Source organism: Drosophila ficusphila, unplaced genomic scaffold (genome assembly GCF_018152265.1).
Source record: "Drosophila ficusphila isolate 14025-0441.05 unplaced genomic scaffold, ASM1815226v1 contig_436, whole genome shotgun sequence".
Lineage (NCBI taxonomy): Eukaryota > Metazoa > Arthropoda > Insecta > Diptera > Drosophilidae > Drosophila > Drosophila ficusphila.
Genome location: NW_025064352.1, coordinates 15992 through 36792, shown reverse-complemented (window position 1 = coordinate 36792; position 20801 = coordinate 15992). Strand labels below are relative to the sequence as shown.

General features: G+C 45.5%; 1 protein-coding gene across 27 annotated transcripts; it reads left to right on the top strand.

Moving 5' to 3' along the window:
- Positions 1 to 410: 410 nt before the first annotated feature.
- On the top strand, positions 411 to 20751 carry LOC108098208 (myosin heavy chain, muscle). 27 transcript variants are annotated; one of them, XR_006245606.1, is made up of 18 exons: positions 411 to 735; positions 1336 to 1479; positions 2332 to 2712; positions 2784 to 2847; positions 2913 to 3011; positions 3232 to 3335; positions 6223 to 6630; positions 7507 to 7677; positions 8671 to 9260; positions 11010 to 11127; positions 12513 to 12776; positions 14289 to 14498; positions 14746 to 15632; positions 16188 to 16266; positions 16600 to 17775; positions 17861 to 18766; positions 19016 to 19516; positions 19983 to 20051. XR_006245606.1 is itself a non-coding variant. In XM_017200972.2 (18 exons), the coding sequence occupies exons 1-17, from the start codon at positions 532 to 534 to the stop codon at positions 19495 to 19497; spliced, it is 5850 nt and encodes a 1949-aa protein (XP_017056461.1). In that variant the 5' UTR covers positions 411 to 531; the 3' UTR covers positions 19498 to 19516; positions 19983 to 20135. The 27 variants fall into 27 exon arrangements, 26 of the variants coding, with proteins under 26 accessions (XP_017056461.1, XP_017056460.1, XP_017056458.1 ...); XM_017200972.2 differs by lacking the exons at positions 3232 to 3335; positions 11010 to 11127; positions 16188 to 16266 and adding exons at positions 5098 to 5201; positions 10253 to 10370; positions 15799 to 15877 and having other exon boundaries at positions 19453 to 19516; positions 19983 to 20135; XM_017200971.2 differs by lacking the exon at positions 11010 to 11127 and adding an exon at positions 11663 to 11780 and having other exon boundaries at positions 19453 to 19516; positions 19983 to 20135.
- The last annotated feature ends 50 nt before the right edge of the window (positions 20752 to 20801 follow it).

The following is a 20801-nucleotide window of genomic DNA, read 5'->3' as shown; positions in this document are numbered from 1 at the left end:
AAAATCGTACATATAGCAGACAATTCAAAGATATACATATCCGTGTCGGATCCGTGATCTATATTTAGGCGACAACCCACACAATTCACTTGTTGTCTGTTTACAACAACAACAAACCAAGCACCGACAAGGCCTAATTAACTTTGAGGTGTGAGATAAAATCGAATAGCCTCACATAAATATCCGGTTACGGTATCGGGAACTTCGAAAACGCCAAGTGGAAAAAAATGCTCATATATGGAAATAGAAACAAAATTTCGAAATCTCATCCACACACACATATACAATTTTTTGTGTCTGCTAATGCTGCTGCTGTCAAAATGGGTCAAAACCATAAAACCGAAAAAAATCAGATTTCGAAAACAAAATACAAAAATAATTCGCTTGTCTGAGAACACTATAATAACTTAACTTTTTTTGTGTATCTTTACAGGGAAGTTTTGGGCTCACGACGCGATTAACTAAGAAATTTTGAAAAGTCCCAATATTTTATTCTCGAGTTTTTAAGTTTCTGAACGAAATTTAATCAAGATGCCGAAGCCAGTCGCAAGTCAGGAGGATGAGGATCCCACCCCATACTTGTTCGTGTCTTTGGAGCAAAGACGTATCGATCAATCGAAACCCTATGACTCGAAGAAGTCATGCTGGATTCCCGACGAGAAGGAGGGTTATCTCCTTGGTGAGATCAAGGCCACCAAGGGCGATATCGTCTCCGTCGGCTTGCCTGGTGGAGAGGTAATATCATCGTCCACAAGATGCATCATCAACAGAAAAAAAATCATAAGAAAAAGGAGAAATGGTTACTAAAGGAACTTTTATGAAGATTGTTCTAAATCACTTGTCATTTTCCACCCCTGGAAGAACTCTTTTTGGTACTACAGAAAGGGTTTTTCAAGGGGTGGCCAATGGCATAGATTTGAACTCCACTCTAAGAACTTTAGTAACTCATTATGTTCTCTCAAGAAAGAAAACAAAACTATAGATTCCATTTACATATACGATTAGGTAAAAGATTTCAAATCCGAGAAGGTGGAGAAAGTTAACCCACCGAAATTCGAAAAAATCGAAGATATGGCCGACATGACCGTGCTTAACACTCCTTGTGTGTTGCACAATCTGCGTCAGCGTTACTATGCTAAGCTCATCTACGTAAGTGTCGACTGTCAGAAACTCACTAATGTATGGGTATCTCTTCTTCTCTCTCTCTTAAACTCAAAAACGAACTGCTAACCCACCGTCTAACCAACAAAAAAAATTGTACAAAACTAAACTTAACCAATTGGGTGGGCGCGAACCGAACGAATCGAACTGAAATGACAACGAACAACGATATAGACACGAGACTTAAAGAAAGATCTGCTCCAGCAAGTGAACCCTCCAAAATACGAAAAAGCCGAGGATATGTCCAACTTGACATACCTTAACGACGCCTCTGTGCTCCATAACTTGAGGCAGAGATACTACAACAAGCTGATCTACGTAAGTAATTGCCTATCCAGGGTGGCACACAAATATGCGTTCTATGTTTTTACCCAGCCGCTTACCCACACTTACACCTGTCAAAAAAAAGTACAGAATAAAGTACAAAACATCACCAAATTATTTCAAATGAAATTAGAGCTCTACTGTAACTAGTCTCTAATCAAAGCTTTCAAACACATAATGCAATTGAGTAGACTGCTAACCTTATCATCGGCTCCCTTGTCAAAATTACCGAACTCATAAAACCACTCCAAATAGCCCCACAAAAATCCTAACCCCAGCTAAATCCTCATTTCCTGTGACGTTTGCACTAATCGAGCTTCAATTAAAACGAGTTTTGGCCGTCCAGTCGGATGAACCGCACAACTGGAAACTTAACGGTTCTACACACAGCACACACACCACACAAAGCCATACGAATTGGTTATCAACACACAAAGAAAGCCGAGCTGAAAACCTCCAAACAGATCATCAATCATTACCCCAATCCAAACAGAAAACTTTAAACAAGTATCCTGCAAAAACATCGTAGTTAGTTTTATACCTATAACAACACAACCGAACACCAAAAAACTGGTAGACCAAAAGACAACCGAAACTGTTACTAAAAACGTATGATTAAGAAAAACTCTTTTTAACTATCCCCTTGTCTATGGCGTTGATAAGAGCTCTCCGTAACAAAAAACTGAAACAGTTGTTAAAAAAAATACAAAAAAACTTATGGAGATGCTCTTAAAACCACCAACCCCCAAAAACTAACTTTCCAAAAAAGCTAACACAGAAGAAAGTAACGAAATCTTCATTGTATTAATCTCAAAATTCTTTCCCATTTTTCTTGGCGAAAAACAGACCTACTCCGGTCTTTTCTGCGTTGCCATCAATCCTTACAAGCGCTACCCCGTGTATACCAACCGTTGCGCTAAGATGTACCGTGGCAAGCGCCGTAATGAGGTGCCACCCCATATTTTCGCCATCTCTGACGGTGCCTACGTCGACATGTTGACCAACCACGTGAATCAATCTATGTTGATCACCGGTGAGTCTGGTGCCGGAAAGACTGAGAACACCAAGAAGGTCATTGCGTACTTCGCCACCGTTGGTGCCTCCAAGAAGACCGATGAGGCCGCCAAGAACAAGGGCTCCCTGGAAGATCAGGTTGTGCAGACTAACCCTGTGCTTGAGGCTTTCGGTAACGCCAAGACCGTGCGTAACGATAACTCTTCTCGTTTCGTAAGTACCTTTTAAGGACCTACCTACTTGATAGAAACCGAAATCAATTGAACTTTTTCTATGCAAACCAGGGTAAATTCATCCGTATCCACTTCGGCCCCACTGGTAAACTGGCTGGTGCTGATATTGAGACCTGTAAGTTTTCTTTAACGTTTTATATATAAACCTTAGGTGCTCATGTGATGCTTTTCCCCTTACAGATCTGCTGGAGAAGGCCCGTGTCATCTCCCAGCAGTCCCTGGAGCGTTCTTACCACATCTTCTACCAGATCATGTCTGGCTCCGTTGCCGGTGTTAAAGGTATACAATCGTCTCACTCCACTCCAACCATCCATCCTTCATCCAGACAATCGTGGAACTTCCGAGTTCTGCTCAAATCTCTTCTAGTTGTTGTTTAGGTGCCACGTTACACACACGAACACAAAACACAACCTACATACACACATATACACCCATTCAAAAAACAATTTGATTTCATAGATTAATCGATGTACTTTCTATATACGCATTATCTGTCTAGACATTTGTCTGTTGACCGATAACATCTACGATTACCACATTGTCTCCCAGGGCAAGGTCACTGTAGCCAGTATCGATGATGCTGAGGAGTTCTCCCTCACCGATGTAATTGCCCCCTCCTTATACGATTCTAAATTTCGTTTTTATATTGTTGATTGACACTTAGATAATTACTATTTGGCTAAGCTACTACTCGAACTATCGTAATCTATTTTAGAGCTACTTCTAGCTAGTTGGTTAACTATTTTATTGCCTTCTGCTATCGTATCGTAAATGGATTAGGCCACTCCCGATCCGCTTAGCTGTAGCCCAATACTATGCCAAGAAACATCCCGACGTACGGATAATTGGAGTCCATAGTAGAAAGCTTTTACTCAGACCCCTGCCCTTCCCGAAAATCCCGATAGAACTCATAACCCATTTCATATCCCACTAACCCCTTCCTCCCTTCAAGAAGATCATTACTGATTATATCTTTTTCTACCTCTTCCACATACCTTCCACCAAATACCTCAACACACAACAAAACCCCTCATTACAATCGTACAATGTTGTTCGCATATATATCGTATATATATCCATAAAGATTACTGCCTACTTTCGAACAACATTTACGATTATCGCATTGTCTCGCAAGGCAAAACGACCATACCAAGCGTCAACGATGGCGAGGAGTGGGTTGCCGTGGATGTAAGGCCATACAGAACATGGTTACTTATCTGCATAACCGTACTACCCTCAACAACATAACCAACCAACCCATAACCAACCATGTCCCTTTATGTTGTGTCCTCAATGTTGTCAAACCTGTATTCACATGTACATATTTATGTACTTTCTCCATGTCCTAAACCTCATGTCCTTGTCTTATTCAAAATTCATAACACCTATCATATCTGTAGCAAAAGCAAGCCAACACCAAAAGCCTAATATAACCCTTAACCTAATATAAAATCTAATCAACTTAAAACGAATAACTTTATGGTCAGATTTCATAATGGTTAGGTAGGGTGTAGGAACTTCCCCCTTCACACAAACACCAAACACATACTCTACTATTCGTTTCTAAATATATCATCGAGTCTCTTCGTTCGCGTAAACTAGAGATGGTATTTCTGGGCCAGCATATTGGCGATTATCCTGGCATTTGCCAGGGCAAAACGCGGATACCCGGTGTCAACGATGGTGAAGAATTTGAGTTAACTGACGTAAGTTGTGGTGCAGGTCCAGTGTTTCCCAAGCAAACCCAACTACATCTCGGAACTATTGTAAAAAGATCTCTTCTCTATCAGTGTTATGTATTCAAAACTTTTATTATGAACTCCACTGATGATGTTTGACAATGATCCAAACACGATCTGATCGATCTCTTGCTCTCTGTAGTGACGGCTATGAAATCTGTGTAAATATGGTTAACTTTCAAGTGTTATTCCGGAATTATCTTGAGTTGCTGCTCTCTATATCTATCTTTTCTATCAGTTAATTCCCACGTAATTTTTGCACCACAATCCTTAATTCCGCTTGTACCATACACGAAAGCCACTTAATAGACCCAAGTCCCCCAGCTGGGAGCAGGAATGATCTTACACCGAGAATCTAAACAGTTGATTCACTTTCGATATCTCACTTGACACCGGGTTTTATTTATTGGAATGCCATTGAGAGATGAAAGCCTGCTCCTGGCTGGGAATAAATGCACAAGGATAATGCCCGAATCGAAGTCACATACTCCAAACACACTCCAAAACACTCCACACACACATTAAGTACACACGCATCGAATACGTGATACCCTAGGCTTAGAGCATAAGTTCTGTACTTTTCGCTAAACCAAAGAAAAACCTCTTTTCCGACTATGTGTATGTAGACATGTGCTTCCTCTCCGATAACATTTACGACTACTATAACGTATCCCAGGGTAAAGTCACTGTACCCAACATGGATGACGGTGAGGAATTCCAGCTTGCAGATGTAAGTGGTCGCCAAACACACACCCACACAACCAAACTGCACCTCACCACCCACACACATACAGACACTGCCCCCCGAAATTGCATCCGATATCGGTAACGTCTTAACGACAAGGAACCCAAAACAACCGATGAGCTATATACCAACCACCTCACCAAAACAAACATATATATTTTGTGTGTTTGTGATTATCTTTTCTTTCCATGTTTCCATGTTTTTGTTACCCAAGTTCCAGTTCCGAAAATGGAACCATACTATATAGAGAGTAAGAATGATGGAATGGCGAATGTCGCAACCCCTGCTTGAAGAAAGCATCCCAAGGATCTCTGTCAATTTCTTTATCTGTACATGTTCCTAATACGAATGCCCCGACAACAACGATTACGTTGTGCCCGACTTTGACTTTGTGCCTGGAATGTAAATGCATCATGTTATCCTAAGATATTCCATAGATATAGATACAAAAGATATGTGTGTGAATACCCCCACGATTTGTACCTGGAAAAGACACTATGTACAAACTCAATTTGAATCCCCTGTGTCTCTGATATGATTTTTGTGTGTAGAGCGGCCACAGACTGACTCGAGAGCCGTCCTCATCAAATTAGCACGAACAATAGAATCCCCAGAGAAAATTCCTAGTTTTAGTCCATGTGTCATGTTAGTGTTTAAGCGACCCGGCAAATCACGCGTTTCCCAATGATTCCGGAATACTTAAGCCACCTGGTAAACCAAGCTATGTTAAGATCGAAAACCGTAGCACCCGTAGGTCTACTAACCATAACGCCAACTATTTGCTGCTCGTAAATATAAACTTTTGTAACTGTTAGTCTACCGTTCAAGCATGTTGTGCATGATCTTCTAGATGTAAGCAACACTCAACCACAGAAAAAATGCTCAAAAACAAACCCAAAAAAATAACGCTGATAAAAGCCATTAACGAAAACAAAGAAAATGAAGATGTTTCCCGTACTAAAGTTCGTAATTTTCTCCCCAAAAAAAAACCATTTTCGACCAACAGCAAGCCTTCGATATCCTGGGCTTCACCAAGCAGGAGAAGGAGGATGTGTACAGGATCACCGCCGCTGTCATGCACATGGGTGGCATGAAGTTCAAGCAACGTGGTCGCGAGGAGCAGGCTGAGCAGGACGGCGAGGAGGAGGGTGGCCGTGTGTCGAAGCTGTTCGGCTGCGATACCGCTGAGCTGTACAAGAACTTGCTCAAGCCCCGCATCAAGGTCGGTAACGAGTTCGTCACCCAGGGCCGTAACGTCCAGCAGGTCACCAACTCGATCGGTGCCCTCTGCAAGGGTGTGTTCGATCGTCTGTTCAAGTGGCTGGTGAAGAAGTGTAACGAGACCCTGGACACCCAGCAGAAGCGTCAGCACTTCATTGGTGTACTGGATATTGCTGGTTTTGAGATCTTCGAGGTGAGTATCTGACGGATACGGGAGACTTACGCCGTTCATCGTTCCTCATGGTGATCTATGGTTGCCTTTAGGAACATGGATCGGTGGTAGCTGTTGATGATCAATCCCAGTTCATGTTTATGATTGGGTTTGATTATCCACAGCCGACCTGCTAACACGTCTTTCAACAGTTTAGCTAGGGCCTCAGATTGAGAATCAGAATCAAAATCACTGGGGGAACTGCATTGGTGCAACCACTCTTCGCACTCAAAACGCCCACAAAAACCACACAAAGATACACACACTGTAGCACAATCCGTAGAAATCTTAGATGCTGAACGGCTCACCTTGTTTTAATATGTAAATATTCCCAACTCCAATGTAGTACAACGGCTTCGAGCAATTGTGTATTAACTTCACCAATGAGAAACTGCAGCAGTTCTTTAACCATATCATGTTCGTCATGGAGCAAGAGGAGTACAAGAAGGAGGGTATTAACTGGGACTTTATCGATTTCGGTATGGACTTGCTGGCCTGTATCGATCTGATTGAAAAGGTGCTTAATAGATTCAATTCAATCCATGTTCCTCTTTGTGTACTTTATATATACATATTTATATATTGTGTGTGTACCCGAAGAATGCACCAGAGTATTTTCGTTTGTTATGTCATGTTTTAGCACTTTCCAATCGATCTTTTAGATATCAATCTGCGGATGGGTTTCCGCCAGAGTGATCTCAGGTAAACTGTAAACTATAAACTGTAAAGACAGAGTGTTATTTGAATGCTAGTGGGACTCCCTGTCGGCATGCCCCATCCAAGCACTGGTTGATTATATGTTGAATATGTGTACTCATCGCACCAATCCACGCCATTTCCCCAAAATCTGATATCTAGTACAACGGTTTCGAGCAACTGTGTATTAACTTCACCAACGAGAAGTTGCAACAATTCTTCAACCATCACATGTTCGTTTTGGAGCAAGAAGAATACAAGAGGGAAGGCATTGACTGGGCCTTCATCGATTTCGGTATGGACTTGTTGGCCTGTATCGATCTGATTGAAAAGGTTCGTCTTCTCGCAACCAACCTTCCAAACCAACAAACAATTCGCCATCGCTCGTTGTTCTATATGCATATATCTTTATATATGATTAAGTTTATTTATAAAGTGTTTTGCACCCTGGATGGCAAATCATCTAGAACTGATGACCCCTGAACGGGTTGCATACATGCATTTATTTTTACAGTCATGCGGAGAAGTGCGCCCATAAGCGTTTTCTAGCTCCAATTATTTTATAAGCATCCACCCACCACACCCACCATTCATGTCACGTCTCTCCAGAATGTGGAGCCCCCAGAAAGATTTCCAGGGAAGACAGAAAGTAACTAACCCAACGAAAACCAAACATCGAAAAAGAACATCCAGATTAACACCGCTTTATTATTATGTTACATATTGTTCCGTTCCACAATCTAGTACAACGGTTTCGAACAATTGTGCATCAATTTCACTAACGAAAAACTGCAACAATTCTTCAATCATCACATGTTCGTTTTGGAACAAGAAGAATACCAACGCGAGGGCATCGAATGGACCTTCATTGATTTCGGCATGGATCTGCAATTGTGTATTGATCTGATCGAAAAGGTACAGACGCGGCCACAACCATCTATCAGAGCAGATAGCCCATGCTGACCATTACACAATAATACACAATTGCGATAAAACGTGCACCCTGAAGAATGATCTAATTTAATGCAATCTAATCGATATTAATTTCCATTAACGTAGTCTTAAGATCGCCTAAAGCTAAACTTGCACCAACAGTTAATGCATATGCAACTTTACGACTCACCACTAAAAATGTACTGGGTAAGTTCTATGTACTAATGTGTTCCAGTAAGTCGTGTTAGTCGAGCGTTATGCCGCTTATAAGAATTATTAAAAATGACTACTTTAGTGTTATTGCGTGCTTTTACTAGAAACTGTATTTCAGTAACCCCACCAGAGGGTCAGGCGAAAAAAGCTAACGAAAGTCTTGCATTTTCTCACCACTAGCCCATGGGTATCTTGTCCATCCTGGAGGAAGAGTCTATGTTCCCCAAGGCCACCGATCAGACCTTCTCGGAGAAGCTGACCAACACCCATTTGGGCAAGTCGGCTCCGTTCCAGAAGCCCAAGCCTCCAAAGCCCGGCCAGCAGGCTGCCCACTTCGCCATTGGCCATTATGCCGGTTGTGTGTCGTACAACATCACCGGTTGGTTGGAGAAGAACAAGGATCCCCTGAACGACACCGTTGTCGACCAGTTCAAGAAGTCGCAGAACAAGCTGCTGATCGAGATCTTCGCCGATCACCCCGGACAGTCGGGCGGCGGTGAACAGGCCAAGGGAGGTCGTGGCAAGAAGGGCGGTGGCTTCGCTACCGTCTCGTCGGCCTACAAGGAGCAGTTGAACAGCTTGATGACCACCCTGCGTTCGACCCAGCCTCACTTCGTCCGTTGCATCATTCCCAACGAGATGAAGCAGCCTGGCGTGGTTGATGCCCACTTGGTCATGCACCAGCTGACCTGTAACGGTGTGCTTGAAGGTATCCGTATTTGCCGTAAGGGCTTCCCCAACAGGATGGTGTACCCTGACTTCAAGATGCGGTAAGTATCGGGGGGTTTTGACTTCAAGGGGGGTCTTAGCACTTTAAACTTAATCAATTACACTGTAGCACTTAGCATTAGTTCAAGATCAGATATTTAGATCAGCACTTTTGGTTCGTTGTTTATACGCACTCTAGGAGTAAGCAATTAATTACGATCGATCGTTTATTAACTTGTGAATTGTAATACTCAACTATAGTTACATGATCCTGGCGCCTGCCATCATGGCGGCCGAAAAGGTGGCCAAGAACGCTGCCGCCAAGTGTTTGGAAGCCGTCGGACTGGATCCCGATATGTACCGCATTGGTCACACCAAGGCACGCACGCATAAGAGTTTCTTATTTATATATCACTTCACTTTTGTATATGCAAGCGAATGTCCTTACGCCAATTGTATGACTAGTGTATCTTTCAATTGAATCCCCTGAACCAGAACCACTTGTGTTGCTCCTCGTTGTATGTACCATGTACCAGAAATCAATATCCAGCTCCAGTTTCAGTTCCAGTGCTGTGTTAGGTTTATTATCTTCGTCTTAAATAATACTGTGTGTCCTTGATTTGTTCTGAATATGGAATCAAAAACGAACTCTACTACATCCTGACAGGTACCAGATCCTGAACCCCCGCGGCATTAAGGACCTCGATTGTCCTAAGAAAGCCTCCAAGGTTCTGATCGAGTCCACCGAGCTGAACGATGACCTTTACCGTCTGGGTCACACCAAGGCATGATAAGATCTTTAATTACCTAAGCTTAATCTGGCAAACCGACTTCAAAATTGTGTATACGTAGACACTTATGAGTGGATGGCTCAATAGTAATTTGTTATGTAGTCAATAATCTTTGAAACGGTGCTCGAGAAAAACCTCAACGAGAGAGCTACCCGATACACTTTACACAAACTACACACCTCTATAGATAGAATCCAAACGAGAGTTGGCGAGTCACAACTGTACCGAGTGGGTACGATGGTATAAATATTTCCATATTGCAGCTATCAAATCCTGAACCCAGCTGGCATTGTTGGCGTCGATGATCCCAAGAAGTGTGGATCCATCATTTTGGAATCCACCTCATTGGATCCCGATATGTACCGCATTGGACACACCAAGGCATCTAAACGTTCCAATCTCTTTCGAAGTTTTGGCTCATGCATTTTGAACTTATTTCTTTCTTTCTGCTCCTCCCCTCAATTAGTAGTTTTTGAAATATTTCCCCTCCACGCTCGACGAATACCACACAGCTCGTATTCGAATGCAATCAGATCAATATATCTCAATATACAATCCAATTGAACCTCACTCGTATCTCAAATGCCAGCCAGAGGCTATACGAGCCAAAAACATCCACAATGAAATACAATACCAATACAGAATGAAACAGATTTCAGGCGCCCTTTAGGTAAACAGCAACAAAATCCTTCTAGGGGCGCTCAGTTCAAGTTCAGCACTTTCGTATGACTTCAATCCCTATCCCCGGAAATGATATGATATGATATGATATCCCCCACTCCAAAATGCACACACACACACACACAGACACACACTTAGACACAAACATATTAGCATCGTAAAACCCCCAAAGCATGGGTTCGAAAGTATTATCGTAGAAGTTCCTTTTTGAAGACTTTCTTGTTAAGATCAACTGTGAATAACCCTAGTTATAAGCTAGACCTACTAAACCATTCTTAGATACTTGAAATACTGTAGTATCATTTAATGTTGATTATCATCATATATGTAAACATATAGCTACCAAATCCTGAACCCCAAGGGTATTAAGGGTATTGAGGATCCCAAGAAATGCACGAAGGTCCTCATTGAATCGACCGAGTTGAACGATGATCAGTACCGTTTGGGTAACACAAAGGCACGCACAACCAACCATTTTTTCAACACTTGAATACTTCAAAAACTTCTTTTGTCTATGGCTCGAAAACTGATGTCCAGACTCACCATTACACTTGGCACAAAAACAAAAAGCACACACAGATTCGAATCCCATCGAGATGCAAACTAAGCAAAAAGCTTAAAGTCTTGATCCGGAAACGCTCTGTTCGCATGTCCTTTTTCTATCTATCTCTATTAGTCGGTTTGTTTCTGTGATACTAGGACACGCCACACATCAAACCAGATCCCTTCCAATATCCAAGCCGCACCCAAAAACCTTTACAAAAAGGAAACCGCGATCCACCAATCCCAGCAAACCCCCAATTGGTGTACCTTACTTCATTAGTAGTAACTTACCTAGACGTAACACTACTATTCCCTAGTCAGTAGTTAATTAACCTAACCTTATCACGAGTACCAAATGAAAATTAGTTAGTATGTATGCCATCTAGTACTAACCGAACCGTTTGAAACAAATTAATACAAAACCTTCAAACTACAAAACCCCCATACAGCTACAAGATCATGTGCCCCAAGCAGTTGAAGGGCGTTGACAAAGACAAAAAGGCCACTGAAATTATCATTAAGTTTATCGATTTGCCCGAAGATCAGTACCGTTTGGGTAACACGAAGGTATATGACCGACAATATATCTTAAACATTCATTCACAATTTATCATCTGCACTTCTGCTTGAATCTGGACAATGACTGCCAAACTTTATTTAAGCGCCGACAAACTTATTGATTTGTTTGGCCTTAAATGATGTTTTGGTCAGTACTTGATATTATCTAGACTTTCCACGCCTTTAAAATCTTTTCCTCACACAACACCTCATACACACTTGAAGCGAGATACATTTTCCGGATTTGCTTTCCCTAGATCAATCTTGACAACATCTCCAGCTGCTAGTACACAGCTTTTGTCAAGGATTGGGTTAGGGATCGTTGGATCTGGGGAGTTTATCCTGCCTATTTTAGTCTCATCTGAGTGTTATCATCTGCCTGTTAACCCCATTTGCATCCCTATACTAAAACCATATATGTTATGATTGTACTGTGTTTTGTGATTTTATGTTCTTTCTCTGTTCTTGTTTGTACCATCCACCCTCTATCTATCCCAGTTCAACCTGTCCAAAAGTGTTTTTGAAGAACCGCTTGAGCATATGCAAAAAAAAAAAAAAAAAAAAAAAAAACTGAATGAACCTAGACCGTCTGAATGAGTTTCCCCCGAAGCTCCCAGAACAGTGTTGGTTCCGCTTAGTGCACGCGCTCTTTAGGAGACGGAACCAACAGAAGTCTAACCTATTTTCTTTTCCCCCACTACCAATTCCACACACGAAATCCTTCGAATGCACAACAAACAGGTGTTCTTCCGCGCCGGTGTCCTGGGTCAGATGGAGGAGTTCCGTGATGAGCGTCTGGGCAAGATCATGTCCTGGATGCAGGCCTGGGCCCGTGGTTACCTGTCCCGTAAGGGCTTCAAGAAGCTCCAGGAGCAGCGCGTCGCCCTCAAGGTTGTCCAGCGCAACCTGCGCAAGTACCTGCAGCTCCGTACTTGGCCCTGGTACAAGCTGTGGCAGAAGGTCAAGCCCCTCCTCAACGTCAGCCGCATCGAGGATGAGATTGCCGTGAGTATAGCAAACCGAATAACAAACAGCAGAGATCCACAGCCTTCGTCTAGGGTTTTGCTGGTTGTGGTTCGACCAGTGTGAACTTGGACACTGCAACTGCTGGTGACAATCTATTGGGGATGTGGCCCTGGTGCGTCCATTCCATTTAGTCATTGTCTGGGGTAATTGGATTGGTTGAGGCAGCTGCACCCATCAAATCCCCAACTCAATCTTATTTTAGCCAATAGCCATAAACATTGTTTCGATGTGAAATTCTTGCGCTTAATTAAGCGCACACATCTTAATACCTGCAGCACGGGAATGCAAACGATGCTAGTTCTCTAAAAACCCACCCACCCACTAGCAGCTGCCCGAACATATCGATACGATCTGATTCCAATCGCTGCTGCTACGGCTGCCAAAAATAGATGCTGTCATAATCTCCACACACTTTCGGGCCAAATGCGGCAACCGCTTGCGAAACATTTCGCTGGAATCCAACAACTCTTCACCTCTCACATTCCCATGAGTACTTACAGTTGTACATACGAGTTTGAATGTATAAATTTTGCGAACAAATTATGACTTGCACTGGGTCTATTCTTGGCCCTGCCACATATCTGGGGATTTTTTATTTAAGAGCCACAATTAGTTTGCCAATTAGCTTGCTAATTAAATAATAAAAAATGCCCGAAGATGCCCACGTATAGTTCCGATCCCCGATGAGTAATTTAAAATGTGGTATACAAACGCACAATTTTTGTATACGATCTATATATACGATATAGTTAAGATGGTACACCTGCTGGTGCCGCCGCACAAGTGCGACTTGATAGGCCCCATACCAATTGGACTCGTGAATTATGATGGCTACCTTCTGGCCAAGGCGATTACACACATGCCAAGTGGCAGCAGCTGCCACATCGCCGCTGCTCTGCCGATCTGCTCTGCTCTGTTGCCGCTCTGCTCGCTTCGGGGCGTTTTGCTAATTTTATAGCCAAAGTGGCCCAGTGCATTTGCAGCAGCCATTCCAGTTGTATTTGACCAGTTGCCGTCGCGGTAACGCGTACCACAAATCGAACCCCCAACGAAGAACCAATCGCAATCGAATTGAGCATCACAAGAGCATCACATTGGCTGGCAAATAATATAAAGCTAGCGACGAGATAACGAATCAAAAAAAAAGAGTTAAGAGTTAACTAGTGAGAGCAGGAGTTAGTTTGAGTGATTAGCCCTTCCCCAGAGAGTTTCCAATTGAATAAGAGTTATTAAGAGTGATTAATCGCAATGGCCGATGAAAAGAAAGGCAAGAAAACGAAAAAATCCACCGAAGCAACCACACCCAGTGCCACCGAGGAAGCAGCTCCTCCAGCGGAGGCAGCTGCTCCACCACCGGAAGCAGCAGCAGAGGCTGCTGCTCCGCCTCCCGAAGCCACAGCAGCCGAACCAGCAAAACCCCAGCCAGCTGAGGAGACCAGCTCCGCGGGCAGCTCCTTTACTAACCCAACGAATGCCTCTAATGACTTGCAGCGTCTGGAGGAGAAGGCCAAGAAGGCTGAGGAACTGCACGCCGCTGAAGTGAAGGTGCGCAAGGAGCTGGAGGCCCTCAACGCCAAGCTGCTGGCTGAGAAGACCGCCCTGTTGGACTCCCTGTCCGGCGAGAAGGGTGCCCTGCAGGACTACCAGGAGCGCAACGCCAAGTTGACCGCCCAGAAGAACGACCTCGAGAACCAGCTGCGCGTAAGTATTCAATCCCATTAATCCCCGTTGCCAACGGCCAATTTCTGCGATGGCATCAATCCAAGTGCCACGAATGCGGGAAAACGCGAAATTGATCAGAGGCAATCGAGCATGAAAGTTGCTCGGCTATTTCTGGCCATTTGCGCAGTTTTTGGCTAAATTTAGGAGTGAGATCGCTCGCTCGCTCACCTACTTACTCAGCCACTTAACACGCCCCCAAAAACGATTTCGATCTCCCCTTTTTTAGGATATCCAAGAGCGCCTGACTCAGGAGGAGGATGCCCGCAACCAGCTGTTCCAGCAGAAGAAGAAGGCCGACCAGGAGATCTCTGGCCTGAAGAAGGACATCGAGGATCTGGAATTGAACGTCCAGAAGGCCGAGCAGGACAAGGCCACCAAGGATCACCAGATCCGCAACTTGAACGACGAGATCGCCCACCAGGATGAGCTCATCAACAAGCTGAACAAGGAGAAGAAGATGCAGGGCGAGTCCAACCAGAAGACCGGTGAGGAACTCCAGGCCGCCGAGGACAAGATCAACCACTTGAACAAGGTTAAGGCCAAGCTCGAGCAGACCCTCGACGAGTTGGAGGATTCGCTGGAGCGCGAGAAGAAGGTGCGCGGCGATGTTGAGAAGTCCAAGCGCAAGGTTGAGGGTGACCTCAAGCTGACCCAGGAGGCTGTTGCCGATCTGGAGCGCAACAAGAAGGAGCTCGAGCAGACCATCCAGCGTAAGGACAAGGAGCTGTCCTCCATCACCGCCAAGCTCGAGGACGAGCAGGTCGTCGTGCTGAAGCACCAGCGCCAGATCAAGGAGCTGCAGGCCCGCATCGAGGAGCTCGAGGAGGAGGTCGAGGCTGAGCGCCAGGCCCGCGCCAAGGCTGAGAAGCAGCGCGCCGATCTGGCCCGCGAGCTGGAGGAGTTGGGCGAGCGTCTGGAGGAGGCTGGCGGTGCCACCTCTGCCCAGATTGAGCTCAACAAGAAGCGCGAGGCTGAGCTGAGCAAGCTGCGTCGCGATCTTGAGGAGGCCAACATCCAGCACGAGTCCACCCTGGCCAACCTGCGCAAGAAGCACAACGATGCCGTCGCCGAGATGGCCGAGCAGGTTGATCAGCTCAACAAGCTGAAGGCTAAGTAAGTACCGCTGATTAAAGTAGACATCTAGCTGGCTTTTTCAGGCGCAACCGCTATTGAGACAGAGAGAAAACGGATCCCGAATGGATCCTGGAGTACTGGAGACTCCCTTCTTTCCGAACCTTTCCTAATAGAGTTTTGCTCTTTTACCCATTCGCCAATCTAGGGCCGAGCACGATCGCCAGACTTGCCACAACGAGCTCAATCAGACTCGTACCGCCTGCGATCAGCTGGGTCGCGATAAGGTAATGTGTCGCGATAACTGGCGCCCGCGGTGGGACGCCCAGGCATCCATACATATACAGAACCACACTGAACACGCATGTTCCAACCAAATAAAAAATAGAACCACACAATTACGTCTGTGTGTCCCCAGTATACGTATCTCTCTGTCTAATAAAACGAAAAAGGTTTCCCGAAGGGTTCAACGCAAGGATTGCAAGTCGCTCCGCTCGCTTCTCGCCTTTGTATCTGTCTATCTCTCGATCCCCCAACAAACATGAACTAACCCGTGAAATACGAACCTCTGTGTCTCTATCTATCTGTCTAAACCAGGGCTGAGAAGGAGAAGAACGAGTACTACGGCCAGTTGAACGATCTGCGCGCCGGTGTCGACCACATTACCAACGAGAAGGTATTGAAATTGATCTCTATATACTTTATTGCTCTCAACGCGATGCTGTAAATTAAAATGCTGAAAGTTCTAGTTTTGCCACGTCTACATCTGTGTATAGTATCAACGTAGTTGCAACGCAACCACACCGAAAAATTCCCTTTTTTAGAAAAGAATATGTAAAAACTAAAACGAACCACCACTAAAGTAATCTCCCAGCTTGATCTACTAAATCCCCAAATGCCTTGTACAGCACTTGACACGAAACCGAAATGTCACACTCACAGCCAAGAAAATAGAAAATAACCAACACCAACCCATACTAAATGCATACATAATTTTCAAATTAAACAGGCTGCCCAGGAGAAGATCGCCAAGCAGCTGCAGCACACCCTCAACGAGGTGCAGTCGAAACTGGATGAGACCAACAGGACTCTGAACGACTTCGATGCCAGCAAGAAGAAGCTGTCCATTGAGAACTCCGATCTGCTCCGCCAGTTGGAGGAGGCCGAGTCGCAGGTGTCTCAGCTGTCCAAGATCAAGATCTCGCTGACCACCCAGCTGGAGGATACCAAGCGTCTGGCCGACGAGGAGTCGCGCGAGCGTGCCACCCTTTTGGGCAAGTTCCGCAACTTGGAGCACGACCTGGACAATCTGCGCGAGCAGGTTGAGGAGGAAGCCGAGGGCAAGGCCGATCTGCAGCGCCAGCTGAGCAAGGCCAACGCTGAGGCCCAGGTGTGGCGCAGCAAGTACGAGTCCGATGGCGTTGCCCGCTCCGAGGAGCTGGAGGAGGCCAAGAGGAAGCTGCAGGCCCGTCTCGCCGAGGCTGAGGAGACCATCGAGTCGCTCAACCAGAAGTGCATCGGCCTCGAGAAGACCAAGCAGCGTCTGTCCACCGAGGTGGAGGATCTCCAGCTGGAGGTCGACCGTGCCAACGCCATTGCCAACGCTGCCGAGAAGAAGCAGAAGGCCTTCGACAAGATCATCGGCGAGTGGAAGCTCAAGGTCGACGATTTGGCCGCTGAGCTCGATGCCTCCCAGAAGGAGTGCCGCAACTACTCCACCGAGTTGTTCCGTCTTAAGGGCGCCTACGAGGAGGGCCAGGAGCAGCTGGAGGCTGTGCGTCGTGAGAACAAGAACTTGGCCGATGAGGTCAAGGATCTGCTCGACCAGATCGGTGAGGGTGGCCGCAACATCCACGAGATCGAGAAGGCCCGCAAGCGCCTGGAGGCCGAGAAGGACGAGCTCCAGGCCGCTCTCGAGGAGGCTGAGGCCGCCTTGGAGCAGGAGGAGAACAAGGTGCTGCGCGCCCAGCTGGAGCTGTCCCAGGTCCGCCAGGAGATCGATCGCCGCATCCAGGAGAAGGAGGAGGAGTTCGAGAACACCCGCAAGAACCACCAGCGCGCCCTCGACTCCATGCAGGCTTCCCTCGAAGCCGAGGCCAAGGGCAAGGCTGAGGCCCTGCGCATGAAGAAGAAGCTGGAGGCTGACATCAACGAGCTTGAGATTGCCCTGGATCACGCCAACAAGGTGGGTTCCTTAGCCACTAAACATCTGAAGGAAGTGGAGTCTTCCCAGCTCAATACTAACTATCTTTGTGTTTAATTATTTGTAGGCTAACGCCGAGGCCCAGAAGAACATCAAGCGTTACCAGCAGCAGCTGAAGGACATCCAGACTGCCCTCGAGGAGGAGCAGCGCGCCCGCGACGATGCCCGCGAACAGCTGGGCATCTCCGAGCGTCGTGCCAACGCCCTCCAGAACGAACTGGAGGAGTCCCGCACTCTGTTGGAGCAGGCCGATCGCGGCCGTCGCCAGGCCGAGCAGGAGCTGGCCGATGCCCACGAGCAGCTGAACGAAGTGTCTGCCCAGAACGCCTCCATCTCCGCTGCCAAGAGGAAGCTCGAGTCCGAGCTGCAGACCCTGCACTCCGACCTGGACGAGCTCCTCAACGAGGCCAAGAACTCCGAGGAGAAGGCCAAGAAGGCTATGGTCGATGCCGCCCGCCTGGCTGATGAGCTCCGCGCCGAGCAGGATCATGCCCAGACCCAGGAGAAGTTGAGGAAGGCCCTCGAGCAGCAGATCAAGGAGCTGCAGGTCCGTCTGGACGAGGCCGAGGCCAACGCCCTCAAGGGTGGCAAGAAGGCCATCCAGAAGCTGGAGCAGCGCGTCCGCGAGCTCGAGAACGAGCTGGATGGTGAGCAGAGGAGGCACGCCGATGCCCAGAAGAACCTGCGCAAGTCCGAGCGTCGCGTCAAGGAGCTGAGCTTCCAGTCCGAGGAGGACCGCAAGAACCACGAGCGCATGCAGGATCTGGTCGACAAGCTGCAACAGAAGATCAAGACATACAAGAGGCAGATCGAGGAGGCCGAGGAAATCGCCGCCCTCAACTTGGCCAAATTCCGCAAGGCTCAGCAGGAGCTCGAGGAGGCCGAGGAGCGTGCCGATCTGGCCGAGCAGGCAATCAGCAAATTCCGCGCCAAGGGACGTGCCGGTTCTGTCGGTCGTGGTGCCAGCCCAGCGGTAAGTTTCCACCCAGATATTCATCAGTCCCTTCATGGTCATGCCCCCTTATAGCCCCAATGATCCCCCTCAGAGAAAAAGAAAAAATTTAAATCCCATTTGAACTTCTCTCACTCGAACACTGAGCCTCCATTCTGCTGCAATAGCCATCACATTCTCTGGATCAGCTCTTGAATAATGTGTATATTCTTCCCTTTCATATTGCGCGCGAAATCTCTGCTTCTTGTCACAACCAAAAAAAAAAAACAGATCTAAATCTGAGGCACCACCACCAAGTGAAAAAAAATCTATATAGCGATCCAATTATGGTTCAATTACGATAATATGAGAGAACAAAACCATGCAAAGAGAATTATAGCTTATAAGAATTATTATAAAATAAATACTATTAACAATAATATAGATGCATCATACGACATTCGCTAGCAGACCAAAATGTTAAAATTAGAGGCCACCCAAATCAGATATCAATGGATCAATTCATCGAATACCAACCAAGAATGCGTTCATTTTGACAGAAAACCAAACGAAAAGCAAAAAAAAAATAAGCAAATAAACAAGCAAGCAACAGCAGCACCAGGCTAAATCAATCGAATTGCTTTCTCTACAACCATTTACAAAAAAAAAAAACAATACTATTCTTCCACTATATTATTATAAACTGTATTTGTACATGTGTACTGCAGCCGACAGCGTCAAAGGGCCGCAAGAGCGCGCTGCTGGAGCAGTAGAAACTTTCTTGAAACATTTGTAAGTGGACGTGTTCGTGCACGTCTTGACCCGTTCTTGTTGTGTCGGAAATCTTCCCAACCACTTCCTCACACACACACTGTCACTGTTAGTCAGTCAACCGCAGCTCATCTCGTTGTCTTTCTCGTCGATCAAACTCATTCGTTACGTCTTGTCGTCTCGTTATCGTACTCGTCAATCGCTCTCGCTCCTCTCTCATCCGACACTCGTCTACCCCCTTAAGACACTCTCTCTGTCGAAGAGCATTTACGTTCGCTCACTTCGTACCACCTTGGTTATCGTTATTTCACCCCCACACTCGCTGGCACTACGAAACGTGATCAGCGAGTGCTGGGCGTACTCGTTATCGTTCTATCCTATGCAGTCGATCCAACCAGGCGACTCGTCCCATTCCCGGCATGTTTGATTTTAGTATTTCCTTTCCAACTAATCTAAATTTTTTTTTTTGCTTATTTCTATTCCGCAGCCCCGTGCGACGTCCGTTAGGCCACAATTCGACGGATTGGCCTTCCCACCAAGATTCGACCTTGCTCCTGAAAACGAATTCTAAATGCCATTTCATTTTTTAATTTATTTTAAATGATATTTCATAATGATTATGTTTATGATTTTAATTTAATTTCTTAATTTAAAAACAAAATAATAAAACTATAACAAAATATATATCGAAAACGACGGGAGGCAAAACACCAACAACGCCACATGCACTTAGGCAAAAAGAAAAAAGCAAGCAAACAACATCGAATGGATCACCATCGATTAGCATACATAAGTGATCAGTGTACTATAGCAACACTGTGTATATCTGGCTTTTGTGTAAGCGCGACATTTGCCATGGGGACACTGCTCGCTGGACCTGTATTTGTATTTGTATTTATATATTTTTATACAACTTTCGAAATGCATTCAACCAACTAACTATCAATGAACCATCGATTCTCAGGCCAACAACACGAGAATGATCGCGAAATGAGTGAGCCCCGTCAAAGTTAAGGTTCGCGATAATGTCCTCCGGTAAATGTCGCCCGCTGTTCGAATATTTTGCTCTATATGTATTCTCAATTATTTGTCATACAGACCAGACAAGACTTACGGACGACACGAGCTATACACTGCGCTTATGTTTATGTTTAATTTTGACTCTATCAAGCAATGATAAAGAGATAAGAGATCATCACTTGACACTAAATGAAAAGTATACAAAAAAGGAACAAAATAAATGTAAATCAATTTAACAGATGTGTTTTATTTTATTGAAAGCTTGAAAACAGATTAGACATTTAGC

What these genes read in the sequence shown, in the direction of transcription:
- LOC108098208 (XM_043208400.1), top strand. Translation starts at nt 532, where the DNA reads ATGCCGAAGCCAGTCGCAAGTCAGGAGGATGAGGATCCCACCCCATAC. An exon ending in ACCGCATTGGACACACCAAG is followed by an intron (nt 10,371 to 12,512) that starts GCATCTAAACGT and finishes CACAACAAACAG; the next exon opens with GTGTTCTTCCGCGCCGGTGT. An exon ending in CTCAACAAGCTGAAGGCTAA is followed by an intron (nt 15,633 to 16,187) that starts GTAAGTACCGCT and finishes TGTCTAAACCAG; the next exon opens with GGCTGAGAAGGAGAAGAACG.